Source organism: Neomonachus schauinslandi, chromosome 4 (assembly GCF_002201575.2).
Source record: "Neomonachus schauinslandi chromosome 4, ASM220157v2, whole genome shotgun sequence".
Classification (NCBI taxonomy): domain Eukaryota; kingdom Metazoa; phylum Chordata; class Mammalia; order Carnivora; family Phocidae; genus Neomonachus; species Neomonachus schauinslandi.
Genome location: NC_058406.1, coordinates 188,015,424 through 188,033,299, shown reverse-complemented (window position 1 = coordinate 188,033,299; position 17,876 = coordinate 188,015,424). Strand labels below are relative to the sequence as shown.

The following is a 17,876-nucleotide window of genomic DNA, read 5'->3' as shown; positions in this document are numbered from 1 at the left end:
CTCTCTGTCAAATAAATAAATAAAATCTTTAAAAAAAAAAAAAAAAAGAAGTGACCAGGTGATTTTGTTTCCATTATACCAGTGCTTCTCAAACTTCACTGCATATTAGGATCACCCAGGAAGCCTTTAAAAGTCTCAATGTCCAGGCTGCACCCCATAAGCTAATACAGAGCCCCTGTGGGTGGTGCCCAGGCAACCCCGAAGTGATTCAACGTGCAGCCAGTTTGGAGAGCATGCACTCACTGCCCACTGATGATACACCACCGTCTCACTGAGCCCTCCCACACTGGTCATCTCATGGATTGACTCGGGACAGGAACTACCCTCTCTGTCCTGAGGCCTGGAGATAGGGACTGATCAGTGACACAGAGCTCGCACTGCTGGTGCTCCCAGCTCTGTGTGTGCTGGGAGGGAGGCATCCACAGGATGTGTACAGGGAGACCCCAAAGTCTATGTAGGAATCTGGGATGGGGGGCACTGGGGGAGCAGCCCAAGCTGGGGGTAGGCAAAGCAGCATGAATGAGCTGCCTTAGGTACGAGACACACTCCCCCCGCTCACCCCACTGAGGCTGCACCCCTCCTTATGCCATCACCTGCTCCCATGGGTCTAAAGGAGCATGGCAGACTCACAGACCCCTTGAATGGACATGAGGAACTTCCCACAGCGCCTCCTCCTGGTGGCTTGCTGTTCAGGATTTGGTCCTGACAATTGCCATGTGTCCCTAGGTCTTTCTAGCCCTGCCCTGGACTAGGTGTTAGTCCCTGCAGGGGCTTTCCTGGCCGAGGCCCTGGGTTACTTGCTTGCCTGTGTCCTTTGTCACTGGCAGGCCCTGTTCAGCCCTCAAGGCCCAGATTAGGCATCACATCTTCCCTGTAGCTTTCCAGAGGTAGATTTGATTGACAGAAACATGCCACCTCTGTGTCCCTACTGCAGTTTATAAACTTCAGTGGGAGCACAACTGTTAGTCACTTGTTTGTAAAAACGAAATATTTGGGACCAAATCCCTGCTTCATCACTTCCTAGGCATTTGACCTTGAGCAAGTTACTTAGCTGCCACAGTTTCCTAACCTATAAAATGGGGATAGTAGTACATGCCTCACAAGGAGTGGAGAGGATTAAATGACAGCCTGTAACACACTAGCCCAGTGCCAGGGTCTCTGGACAAGGTCGCCAGGTCCTGCCCATTTCCACTTATCTCTCAGACTCGGCCCCTATTGTCCTGCTCTTGCGGTGCCAACGTATCTGATCCATTGCCGAGCTCAGCTCCCCTTGTCAACTCCTGGGCAGAGATGCTGGCTGGAATTTTACAGACCTCATCCTGACCTGCCTTGATGAAGTCACATCCAGTGCCATCCTGTTTTCACAGGACAGAGCAAACTCAACTCATGGAGCTCGTTAGCATCTGCATGCAAGCCCAGCTAACAGGCACAGAAGCCTCCCCAGGATCAGCCCCACTGCTTCCTTCTCAGCCTCATCTTCTGTGGCACCTCCCACTCCATGGTTACACTGAAAACATCTGCCTGTCAGCCCGCCGTTCACAAGCCACCATACCTGCTCAGTGTACGCCTATGCCATCCAGAGCCACACCTAGGCGATGCATCCTCCTGGCTGAGCCTGGCTCAGCACCAGGACATCCCGGAAGTAGGGGAAGGGGACACTGGTAAGTGCATGGGTCACTTCTGGCTGCAGAGGAGGCTGGCTCATATCTCTGTGTCGGTTGTATGCCCAGGTAAGACTTAGGGAGAATGAAGGACAGCTACAGGGCAGGAGTCCCCACAACCAGAGAAAGTGGGCAGCACACGGCCAGAAAGGCCCGACTGAGTGAGGAGTATGGGAAAAGGCATGAAGCCAAGGGCGTCGCTAAGGACTTTGGCTCCAGATGGTGTGAATCAGGCGAGTGACAGTGAGGAGAGCAGAATGGACACAGAGAGACCTTGATCCCAGGAGTGGCCAGGCCAGGCAGAAGGGGGGCTGGGAGGGTGGCCATGTTTGCAAAGGTGCCCAGTGGATGCTGCCGATGGCCTGGAGGCCAGCCTTCAGGGAGGGGCAGGGCAGAGGCACGGGGAGGAATGAGGAGTGTTGGTGATGAGGCAAGGCTAGGATTCAGGGCTCACCCCTAGGGCTCTTGCTCAGGAAACCAGGCGACAAAGGCCAGGCCATCTGGAGGCCCGGAGGGTGTGGAGAGGTGGGGTTGGTGTGAGTGTGAGTGGGGGCATCCACCTGGCAGCTGGCTCCTGGGTGTGGAGCTCTGCCTTCCTCTTGGAAAAGAATCAGAAACTATCAATGACATCTGGTAAAGTGCATTTTGTAAAAGGCATATCTCTGAGTCCCACTTCAGCCATATTTTTCTATATTTGGGTTCCATTCTAATTAAGCTTGAACTCCCATTCTGAGTGAAATCCATTTCATTTCTGGAAATCCTGTTTTTCAACTTTTATGTTCCTTTAAAGAAAAATAAATTTGCTGACTCAGAGGTTAGGTCAGTCTTTCAAACAAGTTTCAACTGAGCATGGGGTCCTTGTTGAGCACAGGAGAGAGATGCCCGATGGAAACATCACAGGCTCTGCCTTTGAGGGACTTGGGTCTGAGTAGGAGAAAAGGGTCAGACAGAAGAGGGAGGAGATGAGGACTCAGGCAGAGCCCGGTGCAGATGGAGAGCCCAGGAGGGGTGGTGCTGAGCACGAACCCTGTCACCCCAAGGCCCTGCCACCCACTTCCTCAGGCCCTCTTGGCACTTACTTTCAGCTCCTCATTTTGCTCCCAGTATTTCCAGCTCCCGACCTCCTCAGGTAGCATTTCCATGGTAAGGGGATCAGGTAAATTCTGTTTTAGTGCATGGCCTATTGGTTCTTCCCACCAGCTTTTGAGCCAAGCAGGCCTAGATCCAAAAAAGTCATTCCTAGAGATAGCAAACAACCCTTCAGAGCAAGGCTTTGATACAAACCAACCAACCCAGAGCCCACACTCCCAAATATCTCCTTTATCAAACACACACCAAGCCAAAGTTCCTCCTGCCCTAATTCACCCGATCCATGTATCAGACAAGTAGAGACCACCCTTATAGGCTGGAGCTTGCTGAAGTTACTCAAACTATCTGATCCTAAGCTCACGTAGCATACCTGCCCTGCGTCACCCATTCCTTCCTGCAGAAACCCCAATAAAGGGTTTGGGCCACACTGTCCCTTCCCCCCTTCTGCCTTCTGACTGACCCTGGTGCTTCCCTGTGTAGCCTGCCTTCTAGGGACCTGAGTACAAATGTCTTCCTTCATGACAATCATTTCCAAGTCTGCATGTCTTACCATACCTGATTAAAACAGACCCTGGGTACATTTTAGCACATCATGAGACTCCTGAGTGCCTAAGGATGGTGCTGGCCTGTGGAGAGTCTCTGTTCCAGTTTGTTGAAAGCATTATCGCTCTGCGCCACCTACTAGGATACAGAAAGTGTTTTCTTGTAAGTAATTAAGGTAGGTTTTTTCCCTAGGAACGTTTACGGTGTGGAATCCCAATCCCAGGCTGGAAATAGCTGGCTCAGAGAAGGGGCACTGACCATTCACAGTGTTCAGGCCTCTGGCTGTGAACAGTTGGTTTGTTTGCTCCTTGGGCCCAAGGTTCGGTGAAGATTGTGGCGTATATAGAAGCAATCCCAGTCACTCCTGCCTCCAGGCAGACCCTCAGGGCCTCAGCACCCTGGTATCTCCACCCCAACACTGCCCAGGTGTGGGCTTGGTGGACACTCTGGGCCACGCTCTCATGGTGGCTGAAATAGCTCTGTCCTAAGGGTCTGCAGACCCAAGTGTCAGCTTTGGCTCCTCGTCTTGCCCCTTGCATCATCCGGGGCATGACCCCGCCCACCCAATTTGAGCAGGCCAGCCTGGGGCCGGGACCCTCCCAGCTTGGGATCCTGCGGTGTGAAGACTCGCTCCCAGTAGGTCGGGACCACCAGTGTGCTCAGCGCACCTGGGCTTCTTCCTGGAAGCGCTTGGTTGGGGATTAGGACCTGGAGGGCGACCGGGAAGTTGGCATTGTTCCCAGTCCTTCCCGATTCTCCATTCACTGGTTTATGCATCCTTTGCACAGATGCTCCCTGAGCGTAACCAGAGAGGGTGTGGGGCTGGTAGAGCTGAGTTCGGAGCTGCTGGGGCGCAGGGTGGGAGCGCTAACACCGCGAGGCAAGGGAGAGGAGATGGTCTCTCAGAAGGGCCCGGCAAGGCCCGTTTTTCCCTAGGACCACCCCTCGGAGTGGGGGCGGGGAGCTGACTCCGCCCGTTTTCTTCCCCGGCTTGGCACCAGATCTCACTGCGGCTGTCAGGGACCCCAGGATTTGGGTCATCGACGAGTAGGGTGTTAGGTCCCTCCCCCCGGAAAAGTTCTGCGCATTCTCTGCCCCGCCCTTCCCGCCTCCCGGGGGCGCATCACCTCCGCTGTACGTTCCCTGAGCCGCCCGCCCTGCCCTAACGGTGCCCTAGGCCTGGACCAAGTGCCCCCATCCACCCAGAGAACACCGGCCGTCTCCATTCGGCTTCTCTACCCTCCTCCCCAGCTGGCCGCTCTCCCGTGCCCTCTCTGCCCCGGGTCGGGGATTCTCCGCTGTCCCGTGCCTGGAACGTGCTCAGCGGGAGCCTTCTATAGAAAAGCCCGGGCACAGATGCGGTGCAGGGGCCAGCGCCCCCGAGGTGATCCGAGGTAGGCGGGGCCCGGCCGGGGCGACCCCGGGCTTTCCACCTGCTTCGCCGGGATCCACTCCGCCCTTTGGCCCGCGTGTCCTTCACCTCCCGGGGCTGTGACACCCCGGACCCGCCCCTCCCTCCACTCTGGTCCCTCCCCTCCGCGGGCCCCGCCCACGACCACTTTCGCCTGCGCTCCGGCCCCGCCCGTTCTCCAGTGCCCTGGCCGCCAGGCTGGGAACCACCGAGACGGCCGAGCCTCCGAGCCGCCCAGAACAGCCGGAAGTCTGTGAGACGGAGCGGGAGCGTGCGTCGAAGGCCCGTTTCCGGTTTTGTCGCGCGTTTCGAGCCTCGGGCGGTCGGCGGGGAGGGTGAGTGGGCGCGTCGGGCGCGGGCTCGGGGCTGGGCGGCGTACGTGCTCCTCGGCCTCGGGCGGAGTGGCGGCTGGCCGGCCCCCGCGTCCTCCCGCCTCCGGCATTGCCGGCCCCGCGCTCCCCTGACTCGCCGCGGGGGAGCGCGGGGAGCGTGAGCGGCTTGGGGAGGCCGTGGGCGCCTGGGGTGGGTGGTGGTCGAGCTGCAGCCGCCTCGGCCAGCGGGGCAGGAGGCATTTGGCCGAGCCCTGCAGGCCCGGTTACGTGGCACCGTACTGGCCGCGGGCTCCACCCGCGGCCTTCCCCCCAGGTCTAGGCCTGCCCCAGGCGGGATCCTCCTTTCTGCATAGCCACAGCTTCTCGGGCCCTCTTTTTCCCTCATTTACTGCCGGTGAAAGACCTAAATTTAGAGACAGTGGCAAAAAGGGCTGTGCCTTGGGTAGGGTGGGCTGTCTGCCTTCTCTGAATTCTGGCTGTTGCTCAGGGCCTGCTTTTCTCTACTGGGGACCAGCGTCCCTGCTGCCCGGGTCAGCTTCACTATACGCAGAGCCTGGGGCTTCCGCCCACAAGCCACTTTCTGAGCCAGAAGCTCCCCCAGGAAGTCCACTTCTCGTTCAGACCTAGGGGAATACCTGGGGAGGGGGCCAAGTTTATATAGGCGGCGGGGGTTCCTGTATCCGCTGCGCTTCTTCCTGTAATCTATTGTTCTGGTCCCATCCCCCAGTCACACCACCACTTCCCCTTGCTGCCTGTGACCAGCTCCACTGACTCATTCCGCCCTATTCCTTCTTGCTTCAGTCCCTCTGCCCATGCCTTTCCCTGCTGCCTTTAGTGCCCTCCCCACCTCCATCCCCTTGGTCTAGTTAGCTCCTCTGGGACCCATCAAACCAAACCAGAGTTTTCCTAGTTTAAATGCATTCAGAGTTTCTTCCCCTGGGCCATGGTCACGGTTGGAATGTTGTGTTTGCATGGTTGTTTAACTCTAAAGACTGCTTCATGAAGGCAGAGTTCCTGTGCATTGTGCACGGCTGCGTCCCCATTGCTTAGTCTAGCACCTGGCAGAGGTGGCACCCCCCGTCTTATGTTTGTGGAGTGATTCACACACCTCACACACTCTGAAGGATGAACAGAGCTTCAGGGGGGCAGATGCTCAAATGCTGTGGCCACTTTGGCTCCACCTTATGTCCCTGCCGAAGAACATCTGGGGTTAGACGAAAAGGATCGGAGAACACAGTACCCTTTCAGTAAGCCTGGAATTCAAGGATAGGGGTCCTCCAGCACCCTGACCTCTGACCCTTTCATAACTGCCAACAGGTCCCTCAGCCAGGACACATGGATGCCCACCCACCGAGCCTCATGGTAGGAGTCTAACTGCCTCCATTTCCTCACTTGTCCTGTGAGGGCCCCTACCTTTTCCTCTGGGAACCTACCCTCCACTGGCCCCTTGTGGCCCTTGCCAGGCTCAGGCATGCCCACCCTCAAGGGAGTGAGCAAAACCCTGCCCAGATTGGGGCCTGCCGGAGGCCCTCATGGGGGGAGGTTTGTAGATCACCATGATCTGGCTCCCTCCTACTCCTCCATACTGCCCCTCCCCTCAATTTTTAGAGCCAAAGGGGCCTGGTGACTGTCTCACCCAGCCATGTGCCTGAGACACACCATGAGGTGGAGCCAGAATGAGGCTGGCACCCAGGGTTCCCTGGGGTGCTGGTGTATGTCTTTTCAGGAGGCTGTGACGTTTGGTGATGTGGCCGTACACTTCTCGAGGGAGGAGTGGCAGTGTCTGGACCCTGGCCAGAGGGCCCTCTACAAGGAGGTAATGCTGGAGAACCACAGCAGTGTGGCTGGACTAGGTGAGGCTGCATCTTGGGACCCCTCCCCCTGCATCATTGGTTAGCACCCACTTAGCCAGGCCCTTGTCAGAAGCTGGGGATATGGGGCCGTGGGTCTTTGTAGATCAGGGGCTGACCCTGGGAGGTGTTATGGTGAGTTCTGTGCATTGTAAATACCTTTTTCCATGCTTTTATGTTTGTTAGCTTTGTGGGGTCACATTTTAATGAAATTAAATCTATTAGTTTTTGCCTTATGGGTTGTACTTTTGAAATTTTATTTAAAAGTTCTTTCCTACTCCAAGGTCGTAGAGACAGTCTATGTTCTCCTGTGGACTTTAGAGTTTATCTTTCTTGTTTAGATCTGGGCTCCACGTTTGTGTCTGGAGTTAAGTAGGAGAATCTTGTCTCATATGTATGATGGTGTGTTTCCGAGCTGGCCTTGTAGTGTGTCTTAATGCCTGGTAGGACAACCTCCCCTTTTTGTTCTTTTTTTTTTTAATGTTCTTTTTTGTTCTTTTTAAAACTTCACTTACCTACTCATGGGTAATGGAGTAATTCTTTCATGTAAATATAGAGTAAGTTTGAGTTTTTCAGTTCTCGGAACTGGAATTTTTATTGGGGGTGCTTTGAATTTGTAAAACTCACAAGAGAAGAGCTAATCTCTTTCTCATATTAGCTGTTCCCATCGAAGACCGTGGAATGTGTCTCCATTTATTCCGTTTACCTTCTGTGGCTTTGTTAGAGTTCTGGGATTTTCTTCACAGAGTGGTCTGGTACCTTTTCTAAATGTTTTGTTTTTGCTTGTTTTGTGAATGTATCTTTTTCATGTTGCTATGTTTTTAGCTGATTGTTGTTGCTGTATGAAATGCTATTGGTTTTGGGGGGGTTGATCTTGTATTTGGCAACTTTGTTAAACTTCCAGCTAGTCTGGTGCTGTATTCTAGGAGGAGGCACCTGCAGCTGAGCCTGGGGTGGTTTCCTTGGTCCCCCAGGGTCCCAGCCTTTAGCCATGGCCAGAGCCACAGTGCTGTGTTAGACAGGACTGATGTGGGCAGGCCTGTTTTGTTCCTCATTTTACAGGGAATATTTCTAGGGGCACCTGGCTGGCTTGGTCAGTGGAGTGTGCAACTCTTGATCTCAGGGTTGTGAGTTTGAGCCCCACATTGGGTGTGGAGATTACTTTAAAAATTTTTAAGAAATAAAAATAAATAAATAAAAACCTTTTCTTAAAAAAAAAATAAAGGGAATACATCTAATTAAAATCAGAAGAAAGTGGCTAAGGAGTTTTGTTTTTAATCATAAGTACATAGTGGGGGGGTGGCGCCTGGCTGGGTCAGTTGGTGGAGCGTGCGACTCTTGATCTTGGGGTTGTGAGTTCAAGCCCCACGTTGGGTGTAGAGATTACTTAAAAAATAAAATCTTTTAAAAAAAAACAAAACAAGTACATTGAATTTCAAATTCTTTTTCTGCATCAATTGAGAATTTGTATGATTCTTTTTAAGTTCATTAGTCTAGTAAATTATATTGATGTTGTATTTTTGGAATAAACCCTACTTAGATTATATTTTACATATAAACTGATATCATTTTGGACTCAGGCAGTATTTCAGATTTTTCATCCCTGTTCATAGTGAATTGGACTTCATTGTTTCTTTTTGTGAATCGTTCTTATATATTTTTGGCAAATGGCACTTGGCATATGAGTTTCATAAGATGAACTGGGCAGCTTTTGCTATCTTTTTAATTTCTGGAAGAATTTAGGTAGGTGGAATTACAGTTTTTGGTAGAACTCACCTGTAAAACCATCTGGGCCTTGGGCCCTTGGTTTGTTTTTTTTAGTGAATAATAGTGTGTCAAGTTTGTGAATTTCCTTTTGTGCTAATTTTGTCATTTTTAGTGTTCCTATAAATTGATGTGTTCGTTTAGATTTTCAGGTGCTTTATGGTCTATTTCTTCACAATACTCTTTAGTCTGTATCATGTGTGTAGTTGTTTCCCTTGTTTATTTTATTTTTTCACTGTGGTGACCTTGATTGATTTTGCCACAAGACTGTCATATTGGGCTTTTCAAAGAACCAGTGTTTGGTTTTGCTGATCTTTTTTTGGGCTGGGGGTGTTGTTGCCTTTGTTCTCTATTCATTGAATCCCACCCACCTTTATTATTTTCTTCCTTTTTTATTTATTTGGGTTTGCTGTGTTGTTTTGCTCCCAACTTCTCGAATTTAATATTTACCTCATTTGTGTTTTACCTTTCTCATTTCTAGTAAATGTATTTAAAAATGTAAAATCTCATACCACGAGTTTGATCGATAGTAAATATAGCTACCACTTAGTAATTATTTAGTTTTCAGGTAGCTGATAGTTTTGAGGTCATGTGATCACCTTCCTATCCAGTTGCATCTTGGTTGGGGGCACAGTGTGGATGGTGCCATGACTCCCTCCCTGGCTCCCCAAGGATGTTTCTCTGTGGACGTTCCGTGTGTACTTGGAGAGAATACGTGTTTCCCACTGAGCGTAGGCTCCTGTGTGCATGTGAAGCCTTTATCCTCCAGGGTCTCTCTGCCTGCCCTCCTCTGTCTCCACAGCCAGAAACCTGAGGGAAGCCCTTACCAGAGGGCTTGCCCAGCCCTTCGATGGGCTGGGAGCATGCCACAGCGTAGCCCCCCAGTGTGGGGGCTGGTGGCATGGGGCTGGAAGGTGGGTGCCACTCTGCAGTCTGCTGAGGCCCCCAGGGCTTTGCACAAGGACATGAAATGGGGGAAGCCAGGTGAGGGTCGGACCTCAGCACCTTCTGAATTAAAATCTACTCATTTGTTGGTTTATTTTTGTTGTTTTTGTCTTGCTTCTTGGCCACTCTACCTCCTGGAACGTTCCAACCCTCTGAACTGGGGGACAGCCCATCTCTGCTGAGGGAAGTGCTGGCTGCTTTCTCCCTGGGCTAGAGCTGGCCTGCTCTTTGCCAACTCTTTGGTGTCAGATTCCATGAGGATTCTGGCCCTGCTGTGGATGGGGATGGGCTGGGAGTCCAGGCATCTCACTGGCCAACCTCAGGAGCTGGACCGATCTGGCCCGAGAGGGCCACTGTGTCTAGACCCTCAGCCCCTGATGCTCCCTTTGGAGGCTCTGCTGTGCTTCAGTAGCTCCCTGCCTCTGTCCTCTTGGAAACCAAGGTGCTGGGCCCTGTGCTGTACCCTCAGCCACACTGACACAGTCCCCTTCTCTGCCATCCTCACAGCAGGGTTCCTGGTCTTCAGGCCTGAGCTTGATCAGCCCTTGCTCAGCCACACTGACACAGTCCCCTTCTCTGCCATCCCCACAGCAGGGTTCCTGGTCTTCAAGCCTGAGCTGATCTCCCGGCTGGAGCAAGGGCAGGAGCCATGGGTCATTGACCTGAAGGGAGTCGAGGGGAGAGAGGGGGCAAGAACCTGCCTTACAGGTGAGGCTCAGGCCTGAGAAGCTTCTGGGGACGGATGAGGAGGTGTTCAGAGAACCCATGCCCAGCAAGGGCTGAGGGGGTGGGAAGCTGGAGATCGACCCGGGACCGACCAAGCAGGCTTGGTGGGATGCCCGTGAGCACCGTGGGGCCACAAGTGGGCCCACTGACAGAGCGTAGCCCAGTCACGGGGTTGCATTGGGAGAGACTGAATTACAGAAAGGCAGGGATGTTTTGCATGTTACAGCAAAAACAGTTTGTTTTTAGGGCACGTGTTGTTCAGTTTCTAATTTTACTAATGTTCTCATCAAGCAGAGGTACAAAGGTATGGATCCAAGGGAAGCACCAAGTTTGGCTCTTAGCAGCTTCTCGGGCAAATACCACTTCCCTCCCTCCCACCAACAGCTCCCTCCAGAACTTCTTGGGGCCCTCTCAGATCAGGCTGCAGGGCTGTGTTAGTATCCTGGGGCTGCTGTAACAAAGCACCACAAGCTTGAGGCTTGAAACCACAGAGATTAATCGTCTCACAATTCTGGAAGCCAGACGTCCAAAATCAAGGCATCAGCAGGTTCCTGTCCTCTGTGAAGCCTATGGGGGATGACCCTTCCTACCTCCTCCAGCTTCTGGTGGCCCCAGGTGTTCTTTGGTTGTGTCTGTGTCACTCCAGTAACTGACTCCATCGTCACCTGGCTTCCCCATGTCTTCTTGAAAGGGTATCAGTCGTATAGGGTTATAGAGTAAGGCCTCTCCTTACTTCAGTGCAACCTCATCTTAACATGGTCTCAACAATCCTGTTTACAAAATAAGGTCATATTCTGAGGTTCTGGGGTTGGAGTTTCAGCACATCTTTTTGGGGGGGGCACAGTCAGCCCATAAAGGGGTACCTGCCACCTCACAGCGTTGGCTCCCACTGGGCTTTGTTGAAGAGATGCCATTGCCTCCAGCCTTGTCTGAGCCTCCCTGGCAGACATGTTGCCCAGTTTGGTCAGGGAAGCGGGGTCGCCTGCATCCCGACCACAGAAAGGAATCCTCCTTGCTAACTGCCACGTCCCGTGGTCACTGTGCAGCAGAGCAGGGCCTGACGCTCATGCTGTGGTCCCTGGCTGGCCGGAAGCAAGTTGGAGAATCAGATTGTGACAGTTACTGTTTTTGTTTTTAAGATTTTATTTATTTATTTGACAGAGAGAGACACAGCGAGAGAGGGAACACAAGCAGGGGGAGTGGGAGAGGGAGAAGCAGCAGAGGGAGAAGCAGGCTTCCCGCAGAGCAGGGAGCCCAACGCGGGGCTCGATCCCAGGACCCTGGGATCATGACCTGAGCCGAAGGCAGACGCTCAACGACTGAGCCACCCAGGTGCCCCAATCAATTACATTTCCTTTTTTTCTTTTTTTAAGATTTCATTTATTAGAGAGAGAGGGAGCACAAGCAGGGGAGGGAAGAGTAGAGGGAGAAACAGACTCTCCACTGAGCCAGGAGCCCGACGCGGGGCTCGATCCCAGGACCCCGGGATCATGACCGGAGCCGAAGGCAGACGCTCAACGACTGAGCCACCCAGGTGCCCCACAATTCATACTTTTTTTTTTTTAAGATTTTATTTATTTGTCAGAGACAGAGCATAAGCAGGGGGAGTGGCAGGCAGAGGGAGAAGGAGGCTCCCCGCTGAGCCAGGAGCCCGATGCGGGGCTCGATCCCAGGACCCTGGGATCATGACCTGAGCCGAAGGCAGACGCTCAACGACTGAGCCACCCAGGTGCCCCCACATTGTGACAGTTAAGGGTTGTGCTCTTCCTGCCTGGAAGGGCCTGGAGTCCTTACAACAGGTTACTAAGTCTCTGTAAAGCATCGTCACACTCATCGTCGTGTGGAAGGCAGCAAAGATATGGGCGGGAGTATTGGGAGCCCTGACCCCAGCCCCCAGCATCCTTGGCTCTGTAATTGAAGGCCCTGCCTTCCTGTTGAGGCCCCTTCCTGATCCTTTCTGGGAAGGAGGTAAAGCTGTAGGCTAGCCCAGTTAAAACCCAGCCACTATTAAATATTTCCAAGGTGGAGGGGAGATTTCAAAGAGGGTGCCATGGCAGAAAAGCTAGCTGGAGTTAGCAGAGTTGGGTAGTTCAGGGGGTTTATACGCAGCAAATGGTCTTTATGGTGATGGGGCAGCAGCAAAGAAAACATCCCCACGATGAGATAGAGACCTGCTCGTGAGCCTGACAGCCCAGGGCAGGAGCACGGCCTGGCAGGTGAAAACGTGTGGAGCATGTTAGAAAAACGTATGTGCCCAGAGATGTTACTTGTGTTGGACTTGTGCAGCAGATAATTGAGGAGGGGCCCAGAGTGGCACGAGGGTGCAGAGCCTGCAGGGACACACGTCTGTTCTCTGAGGGAAAACCACTTCCAGAATGAGGCTGTTTTTAACATGTGCTTGTATCTCCTCAGAGGTTATCTAGAGCTGCAGAGAAGAGCTCTCAAGTTCCGGGTGAGGGTGAGAACTCTGGGCTGCAGTTAGGGGTCCCCAAGGATGTGCTGTGGACCCCCAGAGAGGGAGCGTGTACGAGCTGAGCCTGAGGGGAAGCCCCTGAGGCTGGCACCAGGGCCTGGTGTGTAGGGAGGGTTCTTAGACTTGGTTGTAGGGAACTAGATGGAGGCCGACTCCAGCGGGGTCGGGTGGGCTTGTGGCTGCTTAGCCACGTGGGGTTGTCTTTTTCTCCCCTTGCGAGCAGGAGGTCCCCACCCCACGACTACAGACATCACCATGTTCTTCCCTGGTGTCCGTAGAGGCCTCTGCTTTCCAGCAGGAGGCAGTGGAGAGCAGCACTTTCTGTTTGCTCATCTCCAGAGCAGAGGGAGGCCTGGGCAGAGGGCTGAATGAGCCAGCACCACATGGCCAGTCCTGCCCTGTGGAAGGCTGTGTGATTGTGCATCGAGGACCAGGCAGGACATACCCCGTGTCGTAAGGGCACGGAGAGGTCGAAAGGACAAGTGTTGGGGGAACAGACCTGGGTCCATTTCTGATTCTCTCATTAGCTATGTGACTGGGGAGCCACAGATTTAGCATCTGTGGGGTGGTGATTCCACTGTTGACCTCTTTGGATTGTCCTGAAGACTCATTGAGGAGTGGCTGGGAACTAAGTATTCCTTACCCACAGAAGATGCTCCGTGTGTGATGGCCTTTGCCTCACCCGGGACCAACCGAGAGCTGCAGATCCCTGGAGCTGGAGAGGGCGCTGATGTTAGGAACCACCAGGAACCCTGTAACTGGGGCCCTGGAGGATTTCGCTGTGGGGTAGTGATGGGCTGCTTATAACTGGTTATCACACTGGTTATGAAGTTGGTTGTGAAGCTAGTTATGACCCTGGGCGTGATTGCGGACACCAAGGAGGTGTCTGACTTTAGCAAGGGTACTCTCAGACTACAGAGTAGGAGAGAGACTGACACTTATATGGAGAGTCCAGAAGGAAGGCGGATGTCAGGAAGGCCTCGTGGGGGACAGGCAGGGGTAGGTGGAGCCTCCGGAACCCCAAGGGAACAAGAAGGCAGTATGGTGTGGCCTCCTGGAAGCCGAGGGGCCCACAAGCAATGGATGTGCACGGTTAGGTGTGCATCAGAGGTGGCTGGGCAGCAGCTGGAGGAAGCAGAGTTAAGGCCTGGGGTCCTGCTCAGAGCCCTGCCCCCTCAGGCTCACCCCTGGTGTGCCCCTCAGCAGCTGTCCAGCCTTATCTTCCTTAGATCCTGCCTGGCCCCCCACTCATAGTTTTCAGTCCATCTTACCCTCACTCCACCTCCTCTGGATCCAGGAGCCTCTGGCCACACTTGGCCAGGCTCTCAGGCTCACTGCTTCTTTATGGATTTTCACTCATCCCAGTTCCCCACAGGATGGACCTCTCCTCACGTACCCGCACCCAGGGGTACACAATCGTTGAATGTATGCATAAAGTAAAAAGTATTAATGAAACCAAATTTTGAAAACTGTCAGAGGCATGACTTCTGGTAGTATTTTCTTTTCTCTCTCTTTTTTTTTTTTTTTTGAAGATTTTATTTACTTGACAGAGAGAGACAGCAAGAGAGGGAACCACAAGCAGGGGGAGTGGGAGAGGGAGAAGCAGGCTTCCCGGTGAGCAGGGAGCCCGATGTAGGGCTTGATCCCAGGACCCTAGGATCATGACCTGAGCCGAAGGCAGACGCTTAACCAACTGAGCCACCCAGGCGCCCCTGGTAGTGTTTTTCTGTGTGGGTGTATCCTTGCTTGATGCAGCCCGTCCTGGCAGGGAGCTCAGTTCCCAGGGATGATGTGCAGCCCCCATCCCCACCCCTGGTCTTTGTCCTTCTCTAAGCACAGGGGATAAGGGCGTTTTATTTCCTGTTTCTTTCAGATTCTGCAGTTGGGATTGCAGGTGAGCAGGCCTGTGAGGACATGGATGTTCTAAAGTCAGAACCCTGTGTGGCCATGGTCAGAAGCCCCCCACAGGGTTTTCCTCAGAGTTCTAGCTTTAGAGACACCTCTGAGTCTGAGGTCTGGTTAGAGAGTAAGCCAGGCTCCCTCCTCCAGAGAAACCGCTTGAACACAGGGACTGTGGCTCCCAGGAAGACCTTCTCCAAGGAGGGTGCCCAGGGATGTGGCGAGCTGGAGAGCAGTGGCGGCCTGGGTTGTCAGCCTGGCAGAAGTCAGGGAGGGGCCGCCGAAGGGACATCCCAGAGATGTGACCTGTGTGGCACAAGCTTCAGATCTACTTCAGACATTGCTCTGCATCGAGACATGAATACACAGAAGAAACCTAACAGCTGTCCGGAGTGCAAAAAAAAATTACCTGACTCTTCACAGGGGAAACATGGAAGTAAGTGCCACGGAGAGAAGCCGTATGAGTGTGAGGAGTGTGGGAAAGTCTTCAGGTTGTGCTCCCAGCTTAATCAGCATCAGAGAATCCACACTGGAGAAAAGCCATTCAGATGCATCGAGTGTGGAAAAGCCTTTCGTCTGAGCTCAAAGCTTATTCAGCATCAAAGAATTCATACTGGAGAGAAGCCCTACAGGTGTGAGGAGTGTGGAAAGGCCTTTGGTCAGAGCTCCAGCCTCATCCACCACCAGAGGGTCCACACGGGGGAGAGGCCCTATGGCTGTCGGGAGTGCGGGAAGGCCTTCAGCCAGCAGTCCCAGCTGGTCAGACACCAGAGGACCCACACCGGAGAGAGGCCCTACCAGTGCCAGGAGTGTGGGAAGGCCTTCAGCCAGAGCTCAACCCTGGCTCAGCACCAGCGGATGCACGCTGGGGACAAACCTCAACTTCCAAGGAACCCAGATGGTCCCAGCCTTGTTGCACATCAGAGAATCCACCCTACAGAGAAACCATTTAAGTGTGACGAGTGTGGAAAGGCCTTCAGGTGGGTGTCTCGCCTTAGTCAGCACCAGCTGACCCACACTGGAGAGAAACCTTATAAATGCAACAAGTGTGCAAAAGCCTTTGGTTGTAGTTCACGGCTTATTCGCCACCAGAGAACTCACACTGGAGAAAAACCATTTAAGTGTGAGGAATGTGGGAAAGGCTTCGTCCAGGGCTCACACCTAATTCAGCACCAGAGAATTCACACTGGAGAGAAGCCCTACGAATGTAGTGACTGTGGAAAAGCCTTCAGCCAGAGCTCAAGCCTCATTTACCATCAGAGAATCCATAAGGGAGAGAAGCCCTACGAGTGCCTCGAATGTGGAAAAGCTTTCAGTATGAGCACACAGCTCACGATACATCAAAGGGTCCACACTGGGGAGAGACCCTACAAGTGTACTGAGTGCGGGAAAGCCTTCAGTCAAAACTCAACCCTTTTCCAGCACCAGATAATCCATGCAGGAGTGAAGCCCTACGGATGTAGCGAGTGTGGGAAAGCCTTCAGTCGGAGCTCCTATCTTATCGAGCATCAGAGGATCCACACCCGGGCCCAGTGGTATCATGAGTACGGGAATACCTTGGAAGCTTCTACCCACGTGAGCCGTAAAAAAGTCAATACTGTAAAGAAACTGCATAAATGTAACGAATGTGAGAAAATATTCAGGTGGCGCTCACATCTCATTATACATCAGAGAATTCACACCGGAGAGAAACCTTACAAATGTAATGAATGCGGCAAAGCTTTTAATCGGAGCTCAAGGCTTACTCAGCATCAGAAAATTCACATGGGATAGACCACTTACCTTTATAAATGTGTATAAATGTGAATAAACCTACAGCCTTAACTTTACATATTTTATATGGGATCATTTATACTAACAAGAATTTAGAACGTGGGGATAGATTCCAAATTACCCTCTTAAGAAAGAAAATGTCTAAATTCATATAAAGTGGATGTTCCTTTGCTGGGACGTGTGACCTTAGCCCACTCAGCAAAGCCTGTGTCCCTCGAGTCAGGGTGCACATGTGTAGAGTTTCGAGCTCACAGAGGGAAGACCCTCGGTCCTATGGATGAGGAAGATCATGGGAAAAGGCCTGTGAGCTTTGCCAGACAGGTAGCTTAGAAGTTACCCAAAGTGTCTTCCCTGAGCACTGGTCCCTCAGGTTGGCTTCAGCAGTCAGGATGTGGTAGCTCGTGCTAGTGGAAGCCCAGAGGAAGGTGCCTAGAATCCCTTTCTCCCGCCCCACCAGAGCAGCCCGGGGTTACAGCCGGAGGGCCCAGTGCCGGCCTGTTCAGAGAGGAGCTTGGATCAGCGCAGGACTCCAGGAATTGCACCCGGGCCCAGGGACCTGCTCTGTGACTCTGGGATGTCACTGTCCTTGAAATCCAGAGTCTCTCTCCTTATCAGCATTGTTACAGGGTGATCATAAGAATTGAACTGTAAGAGAGCCTCCCCCCTCCCACACTGAGACCCCAAGCTGGCATCTCCAGCCAAACCCAGTGCAGACCTGGCCTCAGCAGGAAGAGCTCACGGGAGCCCAGCAGATGCCACCCAGAGGCCAGGGTGTGTACTGTTCCTGCTGCTTACCAGACTTCTCTGAATTCGTCCTGCCATAAACTGCCAGAACTGGGAGGGTCTGGAAGCTGACAGATGAGCCTGTTGCCTTTTCCCAGAGGCTGGTGGAGATGGAGACAGACCGCTCACCAGCAGCGTGAGGCTAACCACAGTGTGGATAGTGGCCCTGCTCTAGGGTCCTGGACTCACCAAAAGTTGGAGGGGACCAGAAGTCTTATTCAGACTGGCTGCTGCCCACTACCACTCACTCGAGACCTGTCGATCTTTGGTGTCCTTGCCAGTTACCATGAGCAAAATTGGGGCCAGTGAACCCTCCTCCCCATCCCACATACAGAAAGGTAACCCAGAGGGACACAGGTCAGTCACTTCGGGATTTATGGCTTGATTTGGGTCACTGCCACACCGGTCTGGCTAAGCCTGTGGGTAGGTCCCTGAGACACCGCCTTCATGGCCGATCACCAGTAGCAGCTTATGGATTTGTATCAGGTGAAGAAAGGGCTGACTGGTCCCTGTGTTTGCAGTGGGAGGTTCCAGAACTTTCTGGAACTGGGAACAGCAGAGTTCGGGATGGTTAGGTCCGTGTGGGTTTCTGTGTTTCCAGCACATGGGCCGGGATCTCAGCCCGAT

At 52.9% G+C, this 17,876-nt stretch overlaps 2 protein-coding genes across 5 annotated transcripts in view; one reads left to right on the top strand and one right to left on the bottom strand.

The window, feature by feature from the left end:
• LOC110579208 (zinc finger protein 696-like) overlaps positions 1–5,276 on the bottom strand; it is a 10,648-nt gene extending 5,372 nt beyond the window's left edge. The window contains exon 1 of the mRNA XM_021688745.1: positions 4,863–5,276. Within this exon, the coding sequence (XP_021544420.1) occupies positions 4,863–5,276 (414 nt within the window). The remainder of the gene's footprint in view (positions 1–4,862) is intronic.
• Positions 4,913–16,492, top strand: ZNF7 (zinc finger protein 7). 4 transcript variants are annotated; one of them, XM_021688879.2, is made up of 5 exons: positions 5,013–5,039; positions 6,354–6,398; positions 6,763–6,889; positions 10,187–10,303; positions 14,668–16,492. In XM_021688879.2, exons 2-5 carry the CDS (start codon positions 6,372–6,374, stop codon positions 16,464–16,466), a joined length of 2,070 nt encoding a protein of 689 aa, XP_021544554.1. In that variant the 5' UTR covers positions 5,013–5,039; positions 6,354–6,371; the 3' UTR covers positions 16,467–16,492. The 4 variants fall into 4 exon arrangements, with proteins under 4 accessions (XP_021544553.1, XP_021544550.1, XP_021544554.1 ...); XM_021688878.2 differs by having other exon boundaries at positions 4,913–5,039; positions 6,354–6,889; positions 10,190–10,303; XM_021688875.2 differs by having other exon boundaries at positions 4,913–5,039; positions 6,354–6,889.
• The last annotated feature ends 1,384 nt before the right edge of the window (positions 16,493–17,876 follow it).

Coding starts and splice junctions, on each gene's coding strand:
- ZNF7 (XM_021688874.2), top strand. CDS start 9,298: ATGACTCCCTCCCTGGCTCCCCAAGGATGTTTCTCTGTGGACGTTCCG. Junction 9,635..10,186: donor CATGAAATGGGGGAAGCCAG/GTGAGGGTCGGA, acceptor CCATCCCCACAG/CAGGGTTCCTGGTCTTCAAG. Junction 10,304..14,667: donor GGCAAGAACCTGCCTTACAG/GTGAGGCTCAGG, acceptor TGTTTCTTTCAG/ATTCTGCAGTTGGGATTGCA.